At 42.1% G+C, this 27959-nt stretch overlaps 1 protein-coding gene across 4 annotated transcripts in view; it reads left to right on the top strand.

Annotated features, from left to right (window-relative positions):
- Positions 1-27959, top strand: part of kalrna (kalirin RhoGEF kinase a) — a 189886-nt gene that overhangs the window by 69487 nt on the left and 92440 nt on the right. For 3 of the 4 annotated variants that reach the window (XM_039818007.1, XM_039818008.1, XM_039818009.1), the window contains exons 12-27: positions 1545-1643; positions 1800-1931; positions 7205-7327; positions 13371-13562; positions 14284-14453; positions 15105-15279; positions 15979-16234; positions 18448-18614; positions 20304-20423; positions 21854-21922; positions 22996-23145; positions 24858-25007; positions 26131-26245; positions 26695-26810; positions 27107-27229; positions 27678-27860. In XM_039818007.1, coding sequence (XP_039673941.1) covers positions 1545-1643; positions 1800-1931; positions 7205-7327; positions 13371-13562; positions 14284-14453; positions 15105-15279; positions 15979-16234; positions 18448-18614; positions 20304-20423; positions 21854-21922; positions 22996-23145; positions 24858-25007; positions 26131-26245; positions 26695-26810; positions 27107-27229; positions 27678-27860 — 2340 coding nt within the window. Of the gene's footprint in view, positions 1-1544; positions 1644-1799; positions 1932-7204; positions 7328-13370; positions 13563-14283; positions 14454-14552; positions 14565-15104; positions 15280-15978; positions 16235-18447; positions 18615-20303; positions 20424-21853; positions 21923-22995; positions 23146-24857; positions 25008-26130; positions 26246-26694; positions 26811-27106; positions 27230-27677; positions 27861-27959 lie in introns of those variants that run through there. The other variant, XM_039818010.1, reaches the window with a different exon arrangement.

A 27959-nucleotide genomic window follows, 5' to 3' on the forward strand; every position in this document is an offset into this window, starting at 1 on the left:
CAACCCGATAATCGGCCGTCGGACAGTCTGGCGAGGTCGGTGACTCGAGTCTGTTCGGTTTGTTCCGTGCCGTCGTCCGTCTGAGGGGCCGTCGGCCTTCATTTTGGCCGACCTGACTTGCTGGGTCAGAGGGCGGGCAGTCGGACTCATTGACCAATCTGATTGGTGGAGCGCTAACCCGGAAATGGCGAGCGGGATGAGTGACGAACGCCTCTCAAAATCGGACGAAAATCTTTTAAACTGACCTTTGTCGATGTGAAATGAAGACAGGTTCAGCAACTGCACGGCGTATTTCTCGCTTAAAATGTTTTCAGAAACACGTTTCAGTGAACTGTTTTTCGTAAAATACGAGACCGTATTTCGAACAAGCCGCCGTTATCGGTCAGCTGGAGAAGCCAGACTCACGTGACGCGTTCGTCATTTCCGGTTTTCATTTTTTGTAATGCGCACACGCAGAACGTATGCTCAAGACGCCGTCGCTTCAGTGTGTTCCGAGGCACATTTTGGACCTCGGGGAGCCGACTGATCAGTCCGACTGCCTTTTCAGCCGTCGGGTTGGTGTGTCAGGGCCTCTGTTGAAAGAAAATATCAGTAGAAAACTGCACTTTATAATGTAACTGTCATTCTTTTTTTAGTGGTGCCTTTTATATTCACTTCAATGTTCAATGTGTTCAATCAAAGAATGTTGGAAATGATTTCCTTTCATTTGTTTTTAATTCAACAAGCAATTTGAATCCTGAAAGCCGCAAAAATACAAAATGCTGTTTAGTTATCGCAAGTAATATCGTTATCGCGTATTTCCCTCATATCGCGCAGCCCTAATTTGTACAGAACCTTTCAACAGCAGGCAAGTCAAAGTGCTTTACCTAAGACATAAAGGCGTGAAGACGAGATAAAAAAAGAAAGAAATACAAGGCGACATAAAAAGACACACAGGGATCACTTCTTGCAGAAAGGAAACCAGGGTCACTGCTTGTGTGTGCCGCAGAGGTTTCAGTGGCGTGTTTCCATGTATGATTTAGCAATTAGCAGTAAGCAGTGAAACGCTGATTTGGAAAGTATATATTTGTGTCGGAGAGGAGAGAAGCTCAACACTGAGCAGAGGAGAAGCAGAAGATGCTTTAACTGAAAACCTTTTAAAGGGGTGGCTGTGGCTCAGTGGTAGAGTGGTCTCCTGCCAATCTGAAGGTTGGTGGTTTGATCCCTGGCCCTGCAGTCCCATGTTGAAGTGTCCTTGGGCAAGACACTAAACCCTGAGTTGCCCCCGATGCTGTGCATCGGAATGTAAATGTGTGTGAGTGTTTATCCGATGAGCAGGTGGCACCTTGTATGGCAGCCTCGGCCACAGTGTATGAATGTGTGTGATTGGTGAATGGTTGCTGTACTATGTTAAAGCGCTTTGAGTAGTCGTTAAGACTAGAAAAGCACTATATAAAAACAGTCCATTTAAAGGTTAAGGTTTACTCTTTGCATCCGTATTCCTGTTTTTCTATCTCCATCTACCTGTTGCGTCTAATCTTTCCGTGACCTGTCTGTGTTCTCAGGTGAGTCAGGACGGTAAAGCCCTATTGGATGTCCTCCAGAGGCCTCTGAGTCCCGGCAACTCTGATTCGCTGACAGCCTCTGCCAATTACTCCAAAGCGGTGAGTGCCGTTGTGTTCCTCTGTGGGGAGTTGAGGCTTCTTCTGCTAGCCAATAACAAAAGAGAGGCAGCTTTTTTTTTTTTATATTGGATATAAATGGAATAAAATGAGTTCAAAATGTCACTGTCTAGCTAACATTTGTGTTATTTTTCGCAGGTTCACTGCATCCTGGATGTGGTTCACGAGGTTCTCCACCATCAGCGGCGTCTGGAGAATATTTGGCAGCATCGAAAGGTCCGACTGCACCAGAGACTGCAGCTGTGTGTGTTCCAGCAAGACGTCCAGCAGGTACACACACACACACACACACACACACACACACACACACACACACACACACACACACACACACACACACACACACACACACACACAGAAAGCAAGTGAAATGAAAACATTAGGAGTGTGTTAGCGAGAGAGAAGTGGGTGTATCTTGTTGATTTTGAATGTAAACTTTGGTTTCTCCATAATGCCTTTTTAGGAACTGAGAAAACAAAACAATATTCAAACTTTTTATTTCAGTTTTGAGTTTACCTGAAAGGGGTTTGTAAGAGCCCACGCGTTCAGAGAAATTAGTCCAACCACAGTGGAGCATGTGATCTGGTTACGTCAGCATGTGATCAAGTGATCACAGATGTGTGAGTGATGAACTTTGCTTAGGAGAACCAGTGAGAATCCCGACACGTTCACACGCATTCGTCTGAGCTTTCTTCTCCTCCCAGCTTAACAGTGTGTAATGTGAAAATTCCTGAAGTCAAACGCACAGAGCAGATCTCTGCTCCACCGGTACCACTGTTCATATATCACAGATAAACAGACTATGTGGTTTCGGGAAGGTGTCGGACCAGATTCCTGGAGGTTTTTGGAGATATTCGGGAGCTCAAAATGTAATCTCACAGCTATGTTTTATAAAGGGTATTTTTAACCCGCAGAGTGAATCATCAGTGGGGGGAGGAGGAGGTTTATTACTTTCTTTCGTGTAATTGTGGGTTGGACAGTAATGCAGTAGGAATGAGGTACAACCAATTACCACTGCCATTACCGAAACCTGTGCAATCTCAGTAAAAAGTACACTCTCTAAAGACTTTTTTTCCCCCCAAAGTTATGAAGGATAAGTACCATAAAAATTTGTGCTGGTTTGTATGACCAAAAATGTGCATCTGTACTTTACTGTATTTTTTTAGGATTCTGACAGTTTCATGATATATCACAGTATTTCCTTTTTGGACCTTATTAGAGGTTTACAGTGGCTTAGTCTACTGTCAGGAGTAAGTAGAATATAAGAAACATGCCGTTCGGCGGTGTGATTTTGTAAATGAGCGAATTAGTAAATGATTAGTGTTACAAATTGTTGTGTGCCATGGTGTTTCGCCTTGTGAAAGAGAGTTTCCCTAGCGTTCCTTGCTGCGAACAATGTGTCCGAAATAACTTTTTTAAAGGTTATTTTTTGGGGCTTTTCCGCCTCTAATTGACAGGACAGCTAGGTGAGAAAGGGGAGAAGACATGCAGGAAATCGTCACAGGTCGGACTCGAACCCTGGACCTCTGCGTCGAGGCATAAACCTCTAAGTATATGTGCACCTGCTCTACCCGCTGATCCAACCCGGCCACTGTTGAGGTCACACATTGAATTAATTTAAAACAGGTCCATTGTAACTGAAGTCATCATGTATGTATGTATGTATGTATGGCCCATGGCAGAGAGAGGCAGGGCATCAGGCGGACTACAAATTGAAAGATGGATACCGAGCGGGCGCCATGCAAACATTTATACATGGCCCGCGACAGAGTGTGAGAGAGCGTTAAAGAGAGGTAAGAGAGAGAGAGAGAGAGAGAGAGAGAGACAGAGATACAGAGAGAGGGAGAAAATAGTGTGTGAAGAAGAGTAGGCTATAAATTCATTGAAAACAGAGCTTTGCCAACTGTACTGGTCATGCATCAGCTTCTATGAGACCCCAGAGAGAGAGACACGGAGACACACGCAGAGGGCGAGAGACATGCCCAGAAAGTGAGACAAGGAGCAAGTGAGCGAGTCGGCTCATACCAATAGTCTGTAAATCACTGAAAACAGGGCTATTCCAACCAGAGTTGTAATGTTACAGGATATATGCGACCCCAGAGAGGAAGAGGCAGAGATGCAGAAGTTAAGGCTGAAAGAGAACTTATTAGGTGTGTAGTTTTATTTGGCAGTTTTAGCCTCACACTGAAACAAAGCTGCAGTCAGCACGCTTCAGTTTGAGTGTGTCCCGTGACCTTTCGCCGACCTCTTTGTGGTTCCAGCTGGACTGACTAACACTGCACTGACGTCATGAATTACAGCATCCATCTTCTTTCAAGGCCCCCAAAAAAACAGTACTTTAAGATGTCAGTGGTGGAAGAAGTACTCCGATGAATCAATATGCAAGTAGTGACGTTTGGGTAGTTTACTCCCGTTGTTCCCATCCCCAAGAGTCACTAGATAAATCTCAGGGATTGTAGGATGATTTATAGGAGAGGAAAAAAAGAAGAAAAAAAAAGTTCTGATCCACAAATTTCTTTTTAATATTTTGGACATTTCCATAATTGTTGACTCTTAGTGAAATATTGAATAATCTAATCTTTTTGGGATTTGAACAGTTATTTAAATGAATCCATCGGAAAGCTTTCGAGGGAAAAGTCCAATCAACAACTGACCTTGGCGTCGGGCACCTCCACACAGTCACAAGATAAATCTGAAGGGTTGTAAGATGATTAATAGGAGAGGGAAAAAAAACAATGTTCTGATCCACACATTTCTGTTATAATAATTTTTTTTTTTTATTTGTATTTAACCTTTAATTAGCCAGGTTAGTCTCATTGAGATATAAAATCTCTTTTTCAAGAGAGACCTGGCCAAGATAGCAGAACAAGTTAGTTACATATAAAAACAATTTACAATCACAAAACAAACACGAAAGAGGCAAAGACCACTCAAGTGCATTTCAATTAAATAAAAGTGCCATTAATTAAAACATTTGCAAGTGTGGATGGACTCGTGTTCCATGGTTTTAACATAACCTTTAAAATAATTTAAGGAAATTAGACACTGTAGTTTCAGTGTTTTCTGTAGGTCATTCCAAGTAGAAGGTGCAGCAAACATAAAAGCCTTTTTAAACAACTCTGTCCGGGCTTGAGGTACATTCAATGAGATCGTGTTCTGGGACCGTAAACCATAAGCCCTCTGTGTAAAAGAAAGAAATTCAGATATGTAACATGGGAGCCTGCATTAAAGCTATAGTGAGTAGTTTCTGTCTCCCCCATGAGGAATTCTAAGTAATGACAACAAAACTGTCGGCGCGTCCACATGATACAAGCCTTCCGTGATTGCACAACACCCCCACCCCTCCTCCACGCAGTCGCTAGTAGCCAAGGAGGACACGCAGGATAAAAAAAAAAATGGGATGGACTCTTCAGAAGAGGTGATTATCTTTACTTCATTTTCTGCGTGCAAAAGTCACCTGACGACACAATCTTCTGAACATAGCCATACTGAGAAATACAGAGACTATTATATTATTACATGTCATTTAGCTGACACTTTTATCCAAAGCGACTTACAATTGCTATATATAATCAGAGGTCACACACCTCTGGAGCAACTACGGGTTAAGTGTCTTGCTCAGGGACACATTGGTTGATGTATCCAATGGGATTCGAACACTGGTCTCCCGCACCAAAGGCATGTGATAGATCCACTGCACCATCACCTCATTAATATAAGAAAAGTTAAAAGCTTTAACATTTTGGCCATTTGTTGACTTACGGTTAGGGTTCGGGTTAGGTGATGAGAAAGTAATCTTGATGATTTCCCTACTCGTCCAACGATTGGGCAGTTAGATGGGAAATCAAAGGCATGTGCACGGGCCGGCGCACGTGGACAATGCACAGCTCCTTAGCAGTACCAGAGTTAGCTATGAGCTAATCATCTGCAGTCCCTGGGCAGGAAACAGAGAATAACATCTCTGTCAAAAGGGAAACCTAACACTAGAGTATAAAAACACTAACACAGCAGTAAAGGACAACAATCAAATTTCACAGTATTAAACCTCGCCCACAACAACAACAATAACCACAATGATGTCTTTGGGATTGGAAAAGTTATTGTATTTAAATGAAACCATTGGAAAGGGTTCGAGGGAAAAGTCCAATCAACAACTAATGGATGTCTGAGACATGACAAAGGGGGCCAAACTACACTAGCTGCTGGTTTAATCTTTTAAAAAAATCATCAGTTTGTATGTAATCTTAACTTAAAAAGTAACTAGTAACTACAGTTAAATGTAGTGTAGCAAAGAGTACAATACTGCCCTCTAAAATGTAGTGGAGTAGAAATATGAAGTAGGACAAAATGGAAAATACTCGAGTAAACTACTTCAAAATTGTAGTCCAACTGTAGAAATGCACATATAGTCTAAAATTAACCAACAGTGAAATTAATCAATCACATCCAGATTAGACATACAGTACTGGTTAACAGTTCTGTGTTGTGAAAATACAGTCCAACCTGCATCATAGGTGTCCTTTTAAAGGGCTCATATTATGCTTTTTGGCTTTTATTGTGTTATATATCTTTTTTGTGCACGTTATAGGTTTACAAAGTGAAAAAGTCCCCCCCAAAGGGACTTACCATCTCCAACAGAAAACACTGTTCACCAACTGCTCCAAACAGCTCTGTTGTAGTCCAGCCTTTACTTCAGAGACAAATGTGGGTCACTTTGTAACACATGTTATAATGCTCGCCTAGCTGCTAGCGTGTTACACCCTCAAACCAAGCTAGTCAGAGCAGAGGCCCGAGGAGACAGTGCAGAATTAAAACGTTAGGTATGAAAGACTAATTTGTTAACATTTAAATAACTTACCACTTTGAAACGTCTTGGTCCAGTCTAGGTTGTACGGCTGAGCCGAAGCCATGGTTACTCTGCTTCTGACTGGCTAGTAGTCCTTAGCTAGCTGCTGCACATGTGCGACTCCCAACAAAGATGGATCAGAAGTGAGATGCCTCACTGTGTGTTGAGCTCAAACGGAGAGCTCAACACACAGGGTGAAAAGAGGAGATGCAGCAATGTGCAGTACAACAAATATATGGTGTTTTTTGAAAATTAAACCATGTAAACCTATTCTGGTACAACCTCTAAATACAATTATGAACCTGAAAAAGAGCATAATATGAGCTCTTTAAAATAACTGTTGAAGTATAAAATGGCAGAAAACACTAAAAAACAAGGGATAGAGAGTTAAGGATTCGAGATATAATGCCTGGGAAAAAAGTACCACCAAAGTAGCAAATAATAAACAATAAACCAGGGGATGATGTTCACGGTGCAGAATATTCAACATGATGTTCTTCTCAGCTGCAGTGACCTCAATTTCCCACGCAGATCATGAAGGTTTCATCTGTTCCATTCTTAATTGATGAGGTTTGGGACCATTTTGTACTGCTGATCTGTATGTACACTGTCCAAAAAGAACAAAAAAAAAAGAAAAAAAAAGGGTGCAGCGCCAGGAACAGATGTGAAGTTGATCTTTGTGTTCTCTCTCCTCCAGGTGATGGACTGGATAGAAAACCACGGCGAGGCTTTCCTGAGCAAACACACTGGCGTTGGGAAATCCCTTCACAGAGCCCGAGCCCTGCAGAAAAGACACGACGACTTTGAAGACGTTGCTCAGGTGAGTCCAAGGGCGTAATTTTGGATTCAGCATTGGTGTGAGATCTTCATTTTTGAGCAAAATTGAAATTTTAAACGTGAAACACTTAATTTTCCTGCATTCTGGTGAATTTTTCTGCAACAATTTGTGCCTTTTCTGCATCAATTTATGGATGCAAATGTCTTTATTTATGTAAAGGAAATAATAGGTTTTTAGGGGAGGGTTGCACTGGCCAGTTTTGATTATTATGGGGGTTGTAATCCCCCCCCCATCCCCCCTCCCCCCTGTAAATGGGTGGGTATATGGGTGAGTATGTCTGTCCAAACGGGCTCTCATTTACATAAAGAAGGCCCTCCTACCATTAACAATTTGGTGAGTTTATTTTTATGAAATGTTTATTCGCTTGCCTTGCAAACATCTGTAAGTCATCTTCCTTGATTAATCCCAAATTTTGAAAACCAACCATGCCTGGTGGCGGCAGGAAGCATGAATACATGCCTCTATGTAACCATTTATGGTCACAAGCCTTTCCTGAAGGATCTGCAGAAGATGTTATCCATTCCTGAATTTCAGTGCTACAGTCTGTCACGTAAGAAACGCTGGAGCTGGAACTGGAGTTTTTGGTCCTAAAGATGAAAACAAAACAAAGAAACATGTTGAAGCTCTTAGTAGAGATTTCATTAAAATGTGACTTGAGAATGTGGCTTGGTTTCAAAGTCAATGCTGCAATCGAAATGGTTTGAACATTGGCCGTCTAATAAAAATAGATACTGTAATATAGAACGAAGGCCAGTGACACTTCTCTGTCCTGTGTGGAACAGAGCCCTCGGTGCCGTTGAGCCCTTTTAAGTTCTGCATTTGCATTTGCTGTTCAGCAAAACTGTCAGTAAGTCCTGCTTTAGTCTCGCATTGCCAGACATATCCGCACAGCGCCGTGGAGTAAGGTCTGGCTCCTCCACACATACATTCCAGGATAGGAGAAAAAAACGCTCTGGGTTGTTTGCATTTCTTTAAACCAATCAATCGACCATCAATTGTCTCGGGAAAGAACTTGTTTTGAAAAAAATGCCACATACAATATTAAAAGAAGTTAACTGTTCACACAATACAGTAACGTGAATCTATTTAAATTAGCTGGATACATGGTTAAACGTCATTTGCTCTTACCGGTGTATCTTCGTCCACAGCAATCCCCACCAATCTGTCCCGAAACGTCCCAGTTAGAGAGTAAATGCCGTAAACATATTCTTTGTAAGTCTTTACAATTATTCCCCGAAAGAACCGAGCAGGCCGGCCTCGTTACATGATCCAAATTTTCTTTTTCGGCTACACACTGAAAAAGCCATTTTCGGCGTGTAGCTTGCTAACTTGAAGTTAGTTGTTTCCCGATGTCACTACCCGATGTGAGTCGAGTGCAGATGTGAGCCGCACATGCTCAGATTTAAACGGTTCACGGCATAGCGTGTCATACTGAAATTTGTGAAATCTATGAAATAATAAACTTTTGTCATTACATACAATAACAGAAGATGGAAATCATTTCAAAAAGTTTTTAGCATTCTATGATTGTTCGATTGCTAACGTTAGCTCAAAACGCCATTCAAGTGACAGCCTTTGTTGTGTTTGATTGCTAACTTGTAGCCAGCAGTGAACCAACTTCGTTATGTAGGTCAATTTTTATTGTATTGACATTACAGAAGTCTCTCGTTAGCAGGTTCTTGTAGGCTACTTGTCGCAACGTGACGCATGCGTGACTCACATCTGCACTCGACTCACATCGGGGAGTGACACCCGAAACCAACAGAGTTTTGCGAGGCGTGGGCGATCCGTTGATTATCCTGGAAATGAACTGTCATCGATCCAGACTAGTCCTGCTTCAAGAAGCACACACAGAGTTTACAGAAATATTTATATACAGTTGGAGCCTTGAGGGGCCTTGAAGTGGATTGGTAGTAGTGAAAGTGTGTGATGGTCTTCTCTATTGAAATTGTCAGTTGTCTGATTTGATTTGTTTCAAAGTCAAGTACCGATCCGACTGTGTGTGTGTGTGTGTTGGTGTGCGTGTGCGTGTGTGTGTGTGTGTGTGTTCTTGTTTAACTACATTCGTGGGGTCCAAAAACCGGGAATACAGTATACTTGTGGGGTCCGGACAGCTTTGTGGGGCCAAAATGCTGGACCCCACAACTTTAAAGGGCTGTTTGAGGGTTAAGACTTGGTTTTAGGATTAGGGTTAGTATTAGGTTATGGTTAGGGTAAGGGTTAAGGTTAGGCATTTAGTTGTGATGGTTAGGGTAAGGGGCTAGGGAATGCATTATGTCAATGACGGGTCCCCACAAAGATAGTGCCACGCACTGTGTGAGTGTGTGTGTGTGTGTGTGTGTGTGTGTGTGTGTGTGTGTGTGTGTGTGTGTGTGTGTGTGTGAGATCAGGATCGTCAAATCCTTACTGTCTCCGCTGCAGTTAAATAAGCCTGAACACACACACAATCCCGCTCAACATGGTGTCAAGTCACTCATATTTTTTTCCTCTTTCTTTTCATCCTCATCTTGTCATTCTCCCTTCATCTTTCAGTCATTTGTCTCTCCTGTTTTATGGAGCTGCCATCCCACCACCTTTCCGCTCTCGCCTCAGCCGATCAATTTATTTTCTCCCAGAGGCTTTCTATCAACAATTTGCACCATCTAAATGCTTTCTAGTTCTTGAATAAAAAAAGGGAAGCATGATGTGGTTTATGACATCCGCTGCCTTCTCAGATCAAATATCATTAAAACGGGTGTATTAGAGTAATCAGAACCCATGGTAAATCATTCGCTACTTTGGTCAGTGGAGTTTCAGTGAAGTGATAATCCTCTAAGACAGGGGTCTTCAACGGTTTTTAGGCCAAGGACCCCTTAGCTGAAAGAGAAACGTAGTAGGGACCCACAATTACATATACTGTATAAAATTGAGTTGCATATTAAACTGGTTCAGATGGATATAAATGAATGGATATTAATATATTATTTATACATCATGTTTTTATGTTAAACATACATGTGGAACAGTGAATCCTCAAACTTAATTACCATAGTGGCTACCTTATTCATAGTCAGGGTGCGATTGGTGAAAAAAGCAGAGGGGGGGGGGGATGTTTTTTGATCATGCACAACAAAACAAAACATGCAAGAATGAAATCCCCCTTTCCATACCATGGATATATTGCCACTCGGCCGGCCATGCCAAAACATATTTATGAACTTCAATATTCAATGGAGAAAACTTCGCGACGAAAACAAAATACTTTCACCAAGGAAACACTCGTTCGTTCCTCGGGAACGTCTTAATCCAAAGCACAATCTTTTTCCTAAACTTCACTAGTCGTCTTGGTGCCTAAACTTAACTGTCATCGCCACATGACGCTCACTTTTTTCTGACTAAACTCAACCACCATCCACGGCCCCTAAAAGGACCGTCATCTGGCGGTGCCTGTACCTGACTCAGAGTCACCTATTGGCGGCTAAACAACTGCCGCTGGTAGCCGGCATCCCGGAGCTCTGTAGCAGCTCAGTACAACCAGCAACTGTTGGCTTAGATTTTATCATTCAATGGCACTATAGACTGTTCACTTTACAGCGCTTTAGTTTAAAATATTTCTATTTTAGGTATATAATATGGTCTATTGGTGAAGTAGCATTGATCACTTTGATGGGGGGGGATACATTTTGTCCCCAGGGATATGTAGACCCCCCCCTTCCACCCTGCTCATAGTAGCCTAAGCTTATCTTCAGTGTGTACATTTTTTTTTTCACTAATAGGCTAATTTATCTTCGCTGTTAATATGTTGGATTCATATTAATGTATATTTTCAGACATATTCAAATAAAAAAAGAAGAAGATATTTTTAACATAATTTGGCAATGCAGTTGTGTAATCTGATGTTTACACTCTGGATTAGGATTAACCTTCACAACATGCTGGATTGGCATTATTTGGATCAGGCGTTTTTTTTTCTCTCCTTTTGTTCCTCATTAGCATTTTAATGCAGTTTGTGGTGTAAAACTCTCCCCTTAGCAACTTACATAACATGAATACATTTAGTACACGTTTAAGATACATGCCAAGAGATGAATATGTAAGCTTGTTTACCCACATTACCCTTCTTTCAGTCTCTCTCACATAAAAACTCCAAAGACATTCTCAGACACCAATTTCACTATTAACTGATGAGTGTCCATTTCAATGAAGGTGTGTGTATGTGTATGTCACTTGAATGTCCTTTTCCCATTACGGCTAGTTTATTTTTAGCCCTGGTCTTGTACATCAGATTAGTTGCTTCTCCGTTAGAACCAAGCAAACATCAAACAGAAAGACGTAATGAAAACCCAGAGCTCATTTACTCTCACTAAAGCCTTCGTACTCCAGCTCCGTCTCGCTGCCTTAAATCTTACTTTCTCCAGGGAGGGTTGACACCCCTTCACCTGTTACTCTACCAACTTTGGTCGATTGATAGGAAAATCAGATTGTTTCAAATTGTCAAAAGATTAACACTAGGGCTGCACGGTATGAGGAAAATACGCTATAACCGATAGCGTTGTTGAATATCGCGATAACGATGTTACTTGCGATAAATAAACATTTTACAATGTACTCATTTCGGCACTTCTGCTACTTTTAGCATTCTTCTAAAATACAACAATTTGCTTGCTGAATAAGTTAAAACGAAAGGAAATCATTTCCAACATTCTTTTACTGAACAAATTGGACATTGAATTGAATATAAAAAGGCATGGTGTGTATGGAAATGTGATAAAAGAAAAAAAAAAAGCATACACTTTTATTATTGTGTTCCTAAAGGGTGTGTAGGTCATTGCTTAGGCATTAGCAGAATGTTATTATGTGTGGCTAGATTGATTAACCCTTGTGTTGTCCTCGGGTCAAATTTGACCTATTTTTTAAGTTTTTTTATATCAGAAATATGGGTGTCTTTCAACCAAATTGCCCAAACATAACTTGGATGCATGGATGTACGTTGTATGGAAGCCATATAACATTCTTCGCACGTAATTCATTGAATGTTGGATGTTTTATTTGATTTAATAGCATTTTAAATAAAAAATGTAACTGCTTTCATCATTTTATTCAGTCCCTGTGAAACACCTTCACAGGACTTATTCTTATCGTCAGCTGATTTTGTTCTCTCAGATGGTTTAATGGCATATTTCATCTATTTATTTCTTAGTTTGTTTGTTCAGTTCAATTACGAAATGTCTTAAAAAGTCAGATTTGGTCTTCTTTAGTACATTCAGGTGACAGGGATGATCCTGCTCTCCTGTCCTCTCCCTGCTGTAATTCTCACCCTGAACCAAACCAGTCATGCAATAAAGAGTATTAATCTCATGTAAATTATTAAATAATCTTTATCTTCTGACTAATCCCTCTAAATGTGAAATATCCAGACTGTGAGCTTGCACCCAAATTCATATTCTTGAAAAAAAAAAAAACACACCCTCCAACCTCCAGTCTCATATCTCAGATGCAATATATTTTATGAAGTGAAAAAAATCCCAGTAATAATCTCTTATACTTACCAGCATAGGCAGACACTAATCCATTTTGTCCTCCTGATGAATGCTGAGAGCTTTAACGCTCAGACAGGATTTATTCCCTTTTTAGGCGAAGATAGAGGTAGAAAAAGGGAAAACTCACGCTGTGATTGGAATTAACATTTTAATATAATGTGATCTGACTGTGTGTGTGTGTGTGTGTGTGTGTGTGTGTGTGTGTGTGTGTGTGTTAGGGGTGGAACGGTACACAGAGTCACGGTTCGGTTCATACCTTGGTTTAGACATCACGATTCGGTTCGAGTTCGGTACAATGGAGGGAAAAGCCAAACCATAGAGTGGAAACACATCTCATGAAGTTTTATGAAAATCTTGCCAGTATTTGTTTCGTAAAGGCCCTGTGTTTGACGTCTAGCTAGATGTATTTTCCATGGCCATGGTATACGACCAAGTTCTACAGATATTGATCATGTTAATGGTGTTGCTGCTGATGCTGAAGAAGGCCCCTCCTCCCCCCCTTCCAGAACACATACACTAATGCCGACAAGTTGCTGGAGGCAGCTGAGCAGCTGGCTCAGACCGGAGAGTGTGACCCGGAGGAAATCTACAAGGCAGCCAGGCACCTGGAAGTCCGAATCCAGGACTTTGTCCGCAGAGTCGAACACAGGAAGCTGCTGCTCGACATGTCTGTCTCCTTCCACACGCACACCAAGGAGGTGGGACACACAAACGCACACACAAACTCAAAAATGAACGCGAAAAAAAAAAAAATCTAAATGGATATTAATTTGTCACTAACGACAGAGAGTCTCTGACATGTGATAAGTGTGTAGATGCAGGTTTGAGTCCCAGTAGGAGTAAGGACAAACTACAATTAGTGGCACTTTAGTCTGTTGTGTAGATGTTGTCGATTGTTTTACGATTTGTATTGCGATTTTCATTGATTGCAATTCTAGAAGTATTATGATTCGATAGAATTGGGCATTGCAATTTTCTTTTCCTTCTTTAACAAAAACAAAAATTTGAATAATACACTTCTAGAAACAATACATCATGAGACATTTCTAAAAACAAATTGTTTTCTAAGAAGAATGCATGCAATCACATTTATTTCAATTGTAAAAAAAGTACATAACATGGATTTTCTGCATTTTCGGCTTTCGGCCTGTTTAGCTGGAAACGCATATGATGTAGTTGCCACCAGTGGTACTGTATAAACAGAAAATATTCAGGTGAATCATTGGTTAAAAAACAACAACAAATCGATTCAAGGGAAAAGAATGGATTTTCCCACCCCTAGTAGTTGTAAGTGTTATTTTTAGTACTCAGTATTTTCTAACACAACAGTGTTGCAGAGGAAGGAGAATTCTGTGCTGATGGATTGATCACACATCTGCTAAGCTGCCACTCTGTCTGTTTGCCCGTCCGTTTGTCCAGCTGTGGTCGTGGATGGAGGAGCTGCAGAAGCAGCTGTTGGACGAAGTGTGCTGCAATTCGGTGGATTCAGTTCAGACTCTGATCCAGCAGTTTCAGCAGCAGCAGACGGCCACACTGGAGGCAACGCTCAACGTGATTAAAGAGGGAGAGGAATTAATACAGCAGCTCAGGTAATAATACAATTCATATAAATATTCATGATGCTGTTTTAAAGACTTGGGTAACGATATTAATATTTCTAATGTTATTAAAGAGAAAGAAGGATTAATACAGCAGCTCAGGTAATCATGTTCATACTTAAAACATCATTTAAAAGTCAAATTCACACAGCCACTCAGGTAAGATTACGATTAATAACCATATTGACACAAACATATACATATATATATATATTCTCCTTCTGTATCTGTCTCTCTGTTTCTTCTTGTCTTACTCTTACTTTTGTTACTTTGTTTAAACTGTAGACTACTAGCTGATCCCCATTGTCTTTGAGATAGTCAAATTTAATTAAAACTATTATGCATGTTTTCCTATATTTCATAAAACAATTTAAAAATAACCAACGATATAAACAATTTAAAATATAATGCTTTTTTTTATAGATTTCCTTTATTTGTTCTGATTTGCTGTTATTTAAATTTTCATCTAAATATGAAAACATCATAAGATCATGTAAAAAAAAAAAAGTCCAGCACATGTGCCTCATATACTCATCTCCTCAAAACATCTTTGTGTTGTCAAAGCGGGTCCTCTTATGATGAGGGAGGTCTTGTGTTAGGGCGTGTGTGGTGTAATGTCTCCCTCTGTCTCTCCTCCAACAGAGATGCGGCCATGTCGACCAATAAGACGCCTCACTGCAGTTCCATTGCACACATCCAGGGGGTGCTGCAGCAGCTGGACGAGGCTCAGGGCCAGATGGAGGAACTGTTCCACGAACGCAAAATCAAGCTGGACATCTTCCTCCAGCTACGCATATTTGAGCAGTATACCATAGAGGTAGGAGCGCAAGAATGTGCACTTGTTCAATATCAAAGTAGACTCAGACAGGTACTTGATTTTATTCTGACAGAAACACTTTGCTGCTCTTTGGAAGCTGCTGTGGAGTACAGCAGAGCTCTGCTCTAGGTCCCCTGTTGTTAAGTAGAAGAGAGTGTTTAAAGCTATAGTGTGTAGTTTCTGTCGCCCCCATGAGGAATTCTAAGTAATGACAACAAAACTGTTGGCGCGTCCACATGATGCAAGCCTTACGTGATCGTGCACGCGCCCCCACCCTTCCTCCAAGCAGGTGCTAGTAGCCAAGGAGGACACTGAGGATTAAAATAAATATGATGGACTCTTCAGAAGAGGTCATTACCTTCACTCAAGCTTCTGCGCGGGAAAGTCACCGGACACCACAATCTTCTGAACACAGTCATACTAAGAAATACAAAGAGAGTTGTGTGGAGCTGATAGTCTTAATTGGCTTTGTAGCAACTCATTAGGGCACTGGCTTGAAAGTAACAGACGGATGTTTATTAATATCAAAATGTTACGCACTAAAGCTTTAAAGAGGGCTGTAAGAGCTAATTAGAGCCAATGTTGATGGTTGAGACAAACCACAAAAAACAACAATAGCACCCACTGGCTTTTGGCTTGTTGTGTTGTTAACTGTGTCTCCATGTGTCCTCTGATCCCACGCTTCCTCTGTTCCTGCAGGTCACAGCGGAGTTGGACGCCTGGAACGAGGATCTATCCCGTCAGCTGAACGACACCGGCCGCTCCGGCGCTAGCAGCGGCAGCAGCAGCGGGGGAGGCGGCGCCTCCTCCTCTGGCGGCGCAGAGGACATCGGCCTGGCTGAGCAGCGGCTGAAACGACACGCAGAGAGGAAGGCAGCCATGAACAACATGACCTACGAAGTGATGCAGCAGGGTCAAGACCTGCACCAGTACATCATGGAGGTCCAGGCTTCAGGTAAAAACACACACAAACAAGCCTTTGCGCTATGAGATAGAAAATAGGGGGACAGGAGGTAGAGAGAGACTGGAGATTCAGAGGAATAAAGAAGACAGAAGCAAAGGACAGTTGTGTGCTTTAAAATGAGCTCCAAGAGATAATTTCCCTCCATACCCTTGTGGGTTGTTTCGAACTGGAGTTCACACACCTGGCATCATTATGCTTATGCATATTATGAACATGCTTCCCAAGTCACCGATTGTGCCATTCAGCCAGAGAAGAGCTGTTTGGTACCTTATGCTTAAACTGTAAACCCTTAAAGCCATAGTAGCACTACTTTATGTTAATGAACGTCAACGTTACAGTCAAGCCATTGCCAAATGAGTTGATACAAAGCTGATTAAGACTATCCGCTCCACAAAACTCTCCATCTCTCAGTATGGCTACAAACTTTACAAAATGCTGTAGTCTGGCGACTTTGACGTGCAGCAGCTCGAGTGATTCGTTTTACGTCACCGCTGAGAAAGGACAACAGCAGCGTTCAGCTTTGGACACAAAGAGGACATAAAAATTACAACATAATTACCTCTTCTGAAGAGTCCATCATGTTTTTTTAATCCTCCCTGTCCTCCTTGATTAGACGGGTACTTGCAACTGCGTGGAGGAGGGGGCTAGCATCGTGTGGATGCACCGACAGTGTTGTCATTACTTAGAATTCCTCATGGGGTCGACAGAAACTACGCACTATAGCTTTAAATAAACGGCGTTTGGGAGGTTAGCTGTGCTGTACGTACACTACTGCTAGGCAGTCGTATTCTTTAACGCTTCCAGGGACGCATTTGCATTCACGCTGGACTTCAGTTGTGATCCTGTTGTCGGCTGAGCAGGCTCACATCTGGATTTGCAGCTGCGCACTGTACAATGAAGGAGAGAGGGAGCCCTGATGCTTTGGCAGAACCATGAACTGCGATCCCAAAGAAAAGCGGGTTGTGCGGAACAGGGAGAGAATTAGGTTAAAAAATCGTCACAGCACAATCCTCTTACTGTGTGTGATGTTTGTGTATATGAGTAGGTCAATGCCTGAGTCCCGCTGCCCCCTGGAGTGATAAATCTCTCTCTCTCACGCACACACACACACACACACACACACACACACACACACACACACGCACACACACACACACACACACACACACACACACACACACACACACACGCGCACACACACACACACACACACACACACACACACACACACACACACACACTCTCTCTCTCTCTCTCTCTCTCTCTCTCTCTCTCTCGCTCTCTCTAGCAGCGCCAGCCACTAAGTAGGATATAAATAGTTAACTGATTCTACAGACTCAGTATTAGACGCACACTTACACTTTTATTCAATGCTACTCAACAAATCACACTTGCATCTCAAACATTAATACTATGTAATATTAATAGAGTAATCAGCTGCAAAAGGAAGTCGAAATCTGCAATATTATAACCTAAAGATGTCGAATCAATATTGAATGATACTAATGAAAACTATGAATTCATTATATAACATTCATTCCTTATTTAACATCTTTTAAACTGGCTTTTTGGAAAGCTGTCATGGGGACGTTTTTGGCACTAACCTCCTTAAGATGCCCTTTCAGGATGTTTGTCAGTGAATGTATCCTAGGATCGTTTCCACCAAAATTAAAGATGCAGGAGTGGTTAATGAGGGCTCAGGATTTGATTCACATGCAAGTTAAATAATTAAAGAAATAGTTCAGTATTTTGGAGAGTTCAGTATGATTAGTGTCTTCTTTGCGAGAGTGAGAAGAGTCGATAAACCGTATATCATTAATGTCCTTATCGCCAGTGCACAGCTGTTCAGCCTAGCTTAGCATTAAGACTAGATGCACCCATAAATAAAAAGTAATGTGAAAGTGATGGTTTGCAATTTTAGAGGGCTATTTTTGGTGCTCTACACTGAGGAATGAGTCCTGTCTTTACAGAGCTGCAGGGGAATCAGAGTTAACAGGGTAGAGATCATCCACAACATCACCAAACATTCCCTCATCCTTGATTAGAGGGGGTATTTTCTTACAGATAACGCATGAAGAATGTGACAATCACAGCTGTGTGTGTGTGTGTGTGTGTGTGTGTGTGTGTGTGTGTGTGTGTGTGTGTGTGTGTGTGTGTGTGTGTGTGTGTGTGTGTGTGTGTGTGTGTGTGTGTGTGTGTGTCAGGAATCGAGCTGACGGGGGAGAAGGACATGGACTTGGCTGCTCAGGTTCAGGAGCTGTTGGAGTTCCTCCATGAGAAGCAGCAGGAGGTGGAGCTCAACGCGCAACACACGCACACGCGGCTGGAGCAGATCCTGCAGCTACGCCACCTACAGGCCGAGGTTAAACAGGTAAACGCACACGCAAACACCAGCACCAGCACCAAATTCACTGGGTGCCACTGAATTTTGCTTTGGAATCATGATTCATTGCCTTTAATTTGTAGCCTGACAAGCCAGACCCACATCAAGGTGTTGGGTCTGGGAACTCACCATTGACAGGGCTCAATCCCAGGGGCGGGATAAACTGTTGTCTTTCAAATTCCCTCTGCACGTAATAGGATAGCGCTACAACCAGGCAGAGCAACGAAGAAGGTAGCGGAGCTAGTTGATAAATTAAACTTTTGCCTTATGCGGTCAGCAAAACTCCGAACACATCTTCCTTTTTTAAGAATGATTTCAGTGCCGTTCTTTGTTCTTTTCTCAAAGAAAAGCTGAACTCCAAGTCTTCCAGAAGCCATAAGCCATAAGCCCCGCCCCCGCCCACCGACTCTATACACGGTGTGATTGGCCTGACTAGAGTTTGTTTTTTTACCAGCTCGCAAGCCAACGGAGAGTGCCTAGACCCCCCCCTGGCTGCGTCTAGATTTCTAGGCTATCTAGTTTGACTTTCTTCCAGAGAAACTTGAAAAGTTATTTCGCTTAAACTGCATTTTTCTACAAAGTATCGAGAGCATTATTCTGATCCCGAGCCAGAGAAGGATGGAACATCCTAAAAAGGAAATAATATGGTGCTTTAATGGAGCACAGTGGACTGAATTTAAATAAACTGAATCAAATTTTGGAACGACTCCTACATGTTGTTGAAATGACAAGGGCAACACCCAGCTCCTTCTCCCGGTTTTAGCAAAGAAGCAAAGAAGCTACGCTGCAGATGTGAATATGAACAAGTCGGTGTGTTGAGACAGGAAGCACACTGCTGCTGCAGATGGATACAGCTGAATAATTTATGAGGTTTATGGCAATGTGCTAATAACACACACACAAACAACAAAACGTTGAGATTTTCTTTACATGAATTGAACTCATATTTTGCTTTTTTTATTATTTATTACAGTTTTAAATTTGGTTTTGTTCTACTTTTTCAGTGTGTGGCCTGTAGAGTTTGTCTGCTTTTCTCCTTGTGCTTCTTTATCTCTGGCAGACTATGCTGCCATCTACTGCACATTACTTTAATAACCTTCAGTCACTATGTGTGTCTTCTAAAGAGTCCATCATGTTTCTTTTATTTCCTCCGTGTCCTCCTTGTTTTGTTTTTTTTGTGTGTTTTTTTTTATTATTATTTTTTGGGCATTTTCACAGGCCGCTGCGTCGAGGAGTAAATCTCTATATACGTGCGCCTGCTCTACCAACTGAGCTAACCCGGCCACGTGTCCTCCTTGAACTGCGATCCCAAAGAAAAGCAGGTTGTGCGGAACAGCGAGAGAATTAGGTTAAAAAATCGTCAAAGCACATTTATCGTCCTCGACTGCCCCAAATGTGGGATCAGGAAAAAGAGCTGTTTTTTTTAAAATAACACTGGTACAGTTTTCTGAAGGTGGAGATCAAGACTGAAGACCTTGGACACTGACGCTACTCTTCCTAAATCTAAAATTCTTTAAACAACTTTATAACAAATGTATTGTCACCTATGTGTGCTAATAAAACATGCACACCAATAAGCTATATGTTCACATAAGTATCTTCTCTCTCACTGTCTCTCCATCTCTCGTTCTCTCTCTCTCTCTCTCTCTCTCTCTCTCTCTCTCTCTCTCTCGCTAGGTGTTGGGTTGGATTCGTAACGGTGAGTCCATGTTAAACGCCAGCATGGTGAACGCCAGCTCTCTGTCTGAGGCTGAGCAGCTGCAGAGGGAACATGAGCAGTTCCAGATGGCTATAGAGGTACACACTCACTCGCACACACATCCTAATTATTGCTGCTCCAACCAGGCTTACTGTACTTATAGTAATAATTATTTCAGTATGCATTGGTTTGAATAGAAGCAGATGAGCGCGCTCGCTGATACGCACACTCACTCTTTGATAACTGCGTGTGCACTGGGCTTGCCTCACACGCAAACACACACGCACGCACGCACGCATGCACGCACGCGCACACACACACACACACACACACACACACGGGTTTGTTTGAGCATGTGTTTGTGTGTGTCCATGCAGTGCTTTAAATAGCTGACTCCAGAAGTGTGTTAGCACTCACAGGGGTAAAAGCCCCTTGGTCAGCACTGTTCTATGACACACACACACACACACACACACACACACACACACACACACAAACACACACACAAACACACACACACACACACACACAAACACACACACACACACACACACACACACACACACACACACACACACACACACACACACACACACACACACACACACACACACACACACACACACACACACACAGACAGTGTTCTTTATTTTCTTATCATTTTGGCCCAGACCCAACATGTTCTGGCCTGGTTTCTGCTCCTGTTGAACTTTGATTTGTGTGTGTGTGTGTATGTGTGTGTGTGTGTGTGTGTGTGTGTGTGTGTGTGTGTGTGTGTGTGTGTGTGTGTGTGTGTGTGTGTTTTTCTCAAGATTAAATAAGTCTTGGATCCTCCATCACACGAATAATGAAATTCCTACATTTTAACAACCTTTTTGTTTGAGTCTGTTCTTGAGTTACGAGACAGTTCTCAATAGAGTGCTTAATGTTGAAGAAAAACCTGGACGCAGACTGTGACGTGACCTTTAAAACATGATTTAGCTCTCGCTGCCAATTTTGGGCATTTTTTTTAGCTCTTTGGAGCTGGGCTGGGATAAGCAAAGCCAACTGACTTAGATAAGCTTAGACAGCTGTCATTTAAAACGACTCCCCAAAACTTCTTTGTAAGCCTTAATATAGTCTTGAAATTATGCTCTTTTTTTTTAGCTTTTTTTATGCTCTTTATTTGAATTTCAAAAGAAAATTGACAATAGCTTCCAACTGCCAATAGGTTAATTGAAACTTTAAGGCATGATGGTAGCTGGTTGGTGCATACCTAATGTATGCTATGGTCTAATGAATAAAAATTGGTTATTTCACATTATTCTTTTTTGATGTAGTACCCACTTTACACTTAAAGGTGCCTTGTGGAGTTTTGCAGTTGGAAACCTACGTTGTGGGAGCCACTCATAAAAACATTGCTCTCTTATTAGTGGCGAAAAACTCCACAGGGAACCTTTAAAGTTGAGATGAACTAATGAGTCAGTGATTTGAATTGCTAGTAACTATCTCTCCTCTCCTCTCTTCTCTCCTCCTCCTCTTCCTCCAGTCTCTCTTTCATGCTAACTCTCTCCAGAAGACTCATCAGAGCGCTCTGCAGGTCCAGCAAAAAGCTGAGGTAAATCCACGCTTTTTAAAACTCTTACTTCATCATTTTCTGTAGTTGGCTGTAGCACACTTGTAAGAATTACTTCTAACAACTAAGACTCCATTGTATATCATGTGTCACCCTGCAAACTGTATTTCTACATTCCTGCATCCAGGAGATGTTGAGGGCTGTTCATCGTGGCCATGTATTCAGGGCTTTAAATTGACTCTTTTGATCACCAGCCAACAAGTCTGGTAGATTCTTAAAGGTCCAGTGTGTAACGTTTTTAGTTGTTCATTATCAAAATCGGTGTTGCCCGTTCACAAACTTTTTTCATGAATATTTACCACCACCATCAATTCCAAGTATTCCTATTGGCTTGAAATTTTACATTTGCATTCGCATGAACTGGGGTAGACGCTCCATATTCATGCGCCATCTTGAAATACATTAGCCTGTAAGGGACATACAGGACATACTGCTCCGCTTTTCGCGTTTTCGCCGTCACATGATAAACTCACAGGTGCTGCTAATGTTGCTAATGGGTATCGTAGCCTCCCGGCCCCCCGGCAAGTTTGAAGAAGGAAACATGGAGGACAATACGTATTCAAAATCCAAATTTCAGGAACAGGAGTCTTCTTCTTCACCCAGAAAAAGAAAAAGGATATAGAAAAGAGCAAGTGACCGGCATCATCAGAAAAAAAGCGTGAAGGCTACCGTAGCTGTAATACGTACTTTGAACTGCGTGGCACAAGAGAGTTGATTGCGATATATGATCTCAACAATAGATGGGAGAAATTCCCACACATTGGACCTTTAAAGTTACCAGCTAATGTGATTTTCCGCTAGCCAAATTGAATTTTTCCAAACTTTACTTTAATTTCAGCTCCTCTGGTTTGTCTCTCGCCGTTGCATCTGTCTTCTCCGTTTCAGCATAGCTCGTAATCGATACCACACGCTACGCACTTCGCCGACGGTTGGCTAGTAACTTTACAATGTTGGGTTGGTGGGTGTCAATTTAAAAGCCCTGCATGCATTACCTTCGGTCTCATTCTCTCTCTCTCTCTCTCTCTCTCTCTCTCTCTCCTCCTCCTGTCTTCCAGATGGTGCTGCAGGTAGGCCACTATGACCCAGAGGCCATCAGAGGCTGTGCTGAGAAAGTGGCTGTGCACTGGCAGCAGTTGATGCTGAAGATGGAGGACCGTCTGAAGCTCGTCAATGCCTCTGTGGCCTTTTACAAGACGTCTGAGCAGGTGCACGTCAAACACACACACTCTCAGAGTGTGGTTGCATCCGAAATTCTATACCGGCATGCTTTTTAGCAGGCTAAAACACTATGTGAGATGTTTTTTTAGTCTCTCCGAAATCTTAGTATGAAACCAATATTACATGAATTGCATACTATTTCCGGTGAAATATTACAGTATGCAAACACTGGACACTACGCCGGCATAAGCATCCCACAATGCAATGCGTTAATGACGACAACATTCGAAACGGACAGCAACCAAGGCAGCTCTGTAATGTCAAAAGCGCTTTAATTTACATTTCTACACATACAAATCTGGGATTCTGTCACCTGGGACTGTTGGTCTAGTTGCTTACCTTTTTCAGTAATTTAAGCATTATTTGGAAATGCCGCTAAAGCTGAGGTCTGCAGGGGTTGCCATGGTTACGCGTCTCCAAGGGCATGTAGGCTGTAGGGAAGTGACGTTGAAAATTACAGCTTAGTGCACGCGTGTCAAGCTCAAGGCCCCTCTCAAATTTAGATCCGGCCCGCAAATAAATTTAGATTCACAATAAATTATGGCCCGCTTTGTTGTGCGCCAAAACAAAAGGATGGGAAACAGTTTTTCAGACTGTAATTACGTGAAACTCAAAGCAGAATTAGGCAGATTTGCCGACGTTGAGACTCATAAATTCCCACAGACCCAGAAAGTTTGCATATTTAAACCTGTGAAGAGCGTGTGAGTCGGGTAGCCTTTCAAAAATGTAATCATAACGATTGTTTGCTTGACTAAACTCCATGATGGCTAGGGAACATTTTTCCTGACTTTTTTTTAGGGCTTTATGTTGACCAAACTATAAGTGAGAAAGCTATTTGAGACTTGCAACAATACAGTCAAAGATATTTGACTCTTTCGACTATATAAAAGCATGTCAATAAACTCTAGGTTCTGGCCCTTGATGGGATTCTCATTTTCCAGTGTGGCCCTTTAGTGAAATAGAGTTTGACATCCCTGGCTTAGTGCATCTGGAAAAGATACACACTACTGTGTATTTACACAAGTATGTTGAACGATAGTATACATATTGAGTATGTAGTGCAGAATATGGAAATTTGGACGCGACCTTTGTGTTTTCTGAAAGCTTGGAGCAAGAGTGCTAGTATGGTGCCACTAGTCTCACATTGCCAGACCTATCTCCAAAGTGCTACGGAGTAAGTTTGCGCTACACCACACGTACATTCCAGGATCAGAGAACAAAACAAACATAAACACATACCATATTAAATGAAGTTAACTGTTCACACAATACAGTAACGTGAGCTATTTAAATTAGCTGGATACTTGGCTTTACCTCATTTGCTCTTACCAGTGTATTGCCATGTGAACTTTGTCCACAGCAATCCCAGCAATCGGTCCCAAAACGTCCCAGTTAGAGAGGAAATGCAGTAAACGTATTCTTTGTGTTTACAATCATTCACCGAAAGAACCAAGCGGGCCTGCTCTTGTTGCACGATCCATATTTTCTTCAAAACTTGCCATTTTCAGCGTGCTGCTTGCTAGCTCGAAAGTTGTTGTTGTTTCCCGAAGTGAACACAGTTGGAGAACTGCAACACACAGAAGAGCGGAAGATGAGGGACATCAGGCGCGCGAGCCACTCGTGATGTCAGGCAATCATTCTTGAAATGTACTTCTGTCGATCTAGACTATGGTGCCACCAACTCTTTGTGTCTGTCCAGGTGTGCAGTGTGTTAGAGAGCCTGGAGCAGGAGTATCGCCGGGACGAGGACTGGTGCGGCAGCCACGATAAGTTGGGAATGTCGTCCGACTGCGAACACCTTATACCTCTGATCAGTAAACACCTGGAGCAGAAAGAAGCCTTCCTCAAGGTGATTCATCTCTCATTATCCGAAAACAGCCTGCTACCAAAATGAAGGAAGTTAAAGATAGGATAGGATAAGGTAAGATAAGCCTTTATTGGGAAATGTGTCTTGGGCAGAAGAGAGAAACAGAAAATGGCGACACATCGCACATAAACTCCCAATAAACATACAGTAAACATGCATAAAACATAAGCATACATTATCTCATCCGATGCTTTAAATAAACATCCGATAAACCTCACACAAGACCCCCCCGCCCCACCTTCCCCCACACTCACACAAGAAAGAGAAGAGAACCCACAACACATCCTCCCCCTCATATTGCAAATGACCTTTGGTTGATAGATACATATTGAATGAATTTGAATCACAGGAATTAAAAATGCACATAACAGATTAAGTGTGAAATCACCTGAGTGTTTTGCAGCAAAATGCTACTTTAACTGATAGTATTTTGTAGTGTTTATAGCATAGCCCGACCGATATATCGGCGGGCCGATTTTATCGGCCGATGTTAGGCATTTTCCAAACTATCGGTGTCAGCATTTATAATGGCCGATAAATGAATATTTAAAAAATAAAATATAAAAAATGGACAAAACACCCTTCAACCATGTTCTGAATGTTGGCGTTGTGTAGTTTGTCCACCAGAGGGCGCTCTACAACGTCCCTGTTGGCAACACTCTTTGATTTTTGTGGTTGTTATTGTGTTTTTGTCAAAGGACTTTAAGTTTGATATCTTAAGTTTGTATTTTTATACATTTTATTCATCAGAAATTGAATATATTTTGATGTTCTGTTGTGACAATAAAACAAACAAGTTTATTTTTAAACTTCATTGTCATATTATTTTAGTGAGGACTCATAAATAACTACAAATAACTAATGTTAGGGAAATCTGTTTATGTTTTGTTACGCGTTTCTGGATTATTTATTTTTTTATATATCGGCCGATATATCGGAATATCGGATTTTTAAATCACCAAATATTTGTATCGATATCGGCCTTAAAAATCCTTTACCGGTCGGCCTTATAGTTTATAGTGAAGTCCTTGGGTGACGGGAGTTAGAAGAGGGTGTCTGAATTGTGGGAGTCCGTTGGTATAAGCGCCGTGTCCCTGTGCTCCAGGCGTGCACTCTGGCCCGGAGGAACGCTGAGGTGTTTCTGAAGTACATCCACAGGAACAATGTGAGCATGCCTGGAGCCGCCGGTCACACCAGAGGACCCGAACAACAAGTTAAAGGTCAGTGCTGCTGACAATCTGATTATGATAGACCTGAAAAAAGAAGAAAAGAAAACATATTGCTGGCATTTTTATGAAAGTATTGAGTTTTGTACGGATTTTAACTGAAAAGGTCGATTAGTGTAACTAAGATGAAATAAACGTACACAACTATTCAGTTATTTTTGTCTTTTTTTTGGTCTGGACTGTCTTTAATCAGACGTATTATAAAGCGTGATTTATGGCTCTGCGGAGGCTCTACGCAGAGCTTTCGCCGTAGCCTGCGTAAGTGGCGATCTCTAAAGGGAATAGCAGGGGTCAGCATGTGTGTGTGCGTGGGGAGTGTGTGGGAGAGTGACGTGATTAGCTTCGAACCGATCGTTCAGCCCTAGCTGGGAGCGTATTTGGGGATATTACGGGAGGAAGTGCATATTTAAGGTAATTGTTGTGTGGTTTTTTTTTTTGTGCAGCCATTCTGAATGAGCTGCTGCAGCGAGAGAACAGAGTGCTTCACTTCTGGACGTTAAAGAAACGGAGGCTGGACCAATGTCAGCAGTACTTGGTATTTGAACGCAGCGCCAAACAGGTGAGTGTGTGTGTGTGTGTATGTGTGGTGTGTGTGTGTGTGTGGTTTGTGTGTGTGTGTGTGTGTGCTTTAGTGAAACAAAAAGATTTTGGCTTTAGGGAAATGTGCAGCACTAAAGGGACATCTGGTTCATTTTATCAGGGAGTGAGTTTATTAGGGAATATACGGATATTAAGGATCAACTTTATCTGTTGAAACAAAATGTCTCCCGTGTGTGTGTGTGTGTGTGTGTGTGTGTGTGTGTGTGTGTGTGTGTGTGTGTGTGTGTGTGTGTGTGTGTGTGTGTGTGTGCGCAGGCATTGGATTGGATCCAAGAGACCGGTGAAGTTTACCTGGCCACACACACGTCACCTGGTGACAGCAACGAGGAAACGCAGCAGCTCCTCAACGACTACCGTCACTTCAGACTAACTGCCAAGGTACGCTGTGTGTGTGTGCGTGTGTGTGTGTGTGTGTGTGTGTGCGTGTGTGTGTGTGTAAAGGTCGGCTACTGGAAGCTTTATTGAGCCTCAAAGGACCTGCTGGGAACATCGAGCCAGTAGAATATATAAACACTGTATCTCCTTGAAATATATTTAGACTCGACAGATTACTGACACTCGTGTAAACTTTGAGTTCTACTTGTGTTTTTTTTTTTTGCACTCTCTATGAGACATGAGGGTTATCTCTAAGATAATTTATGCTTAGTTTTTTTAAGCAGGTGAACATATTTAATAAAATCCATTATTCTTAGTATGAAAAATACAGGTATATTCTGTATAACAGTGTCATATTGGGAGTCAGAACATCAGTGACTCCTCCAGTATGTAATTTGTGTGTTTGTGTGTGTGTGTGTGTGTGTGTGTGTGTGTGTGTACTCCCCCGCAGCAAACCAAGGAGAAGGTGAAGCTGCTCATCCAGTTGGCGGACAACCTGGTGGAGAAAGGCCATGCTCACGTGTCGGAGCTGAAGCGCTGCGTCAGCACGGTGGACCGCAGATACCGTGACTTCTCCCTACGCATGGGCAAATACCAGGAGAGCCTAGAAAGGAGCCTGGGAGTCAGCTCTGAGGTGAAAACACACACTTAAGACCATGGGTCGGCAACCTTTTTAATACGAAGTGCCGTTTTGAAATGTTCTCGTCAGTGTGCCATATCAGCATTAAGCCTG

Source organism: Perca fluviatilis, chromosome 12 (assembly GCF_010015445.1).
Source record: "Perca fluviatilis chromosome 12, GENO_Pfluv_1.0, whole genome shotgun sequence".
In the NCBI taxonomy this organism is placed as follows: domain Eukaryota; kingdom Metazoa; phylum Chordata; class Actinopteri; order Perciformes; family Percidae; genus Perca; species Perca fluviatilis.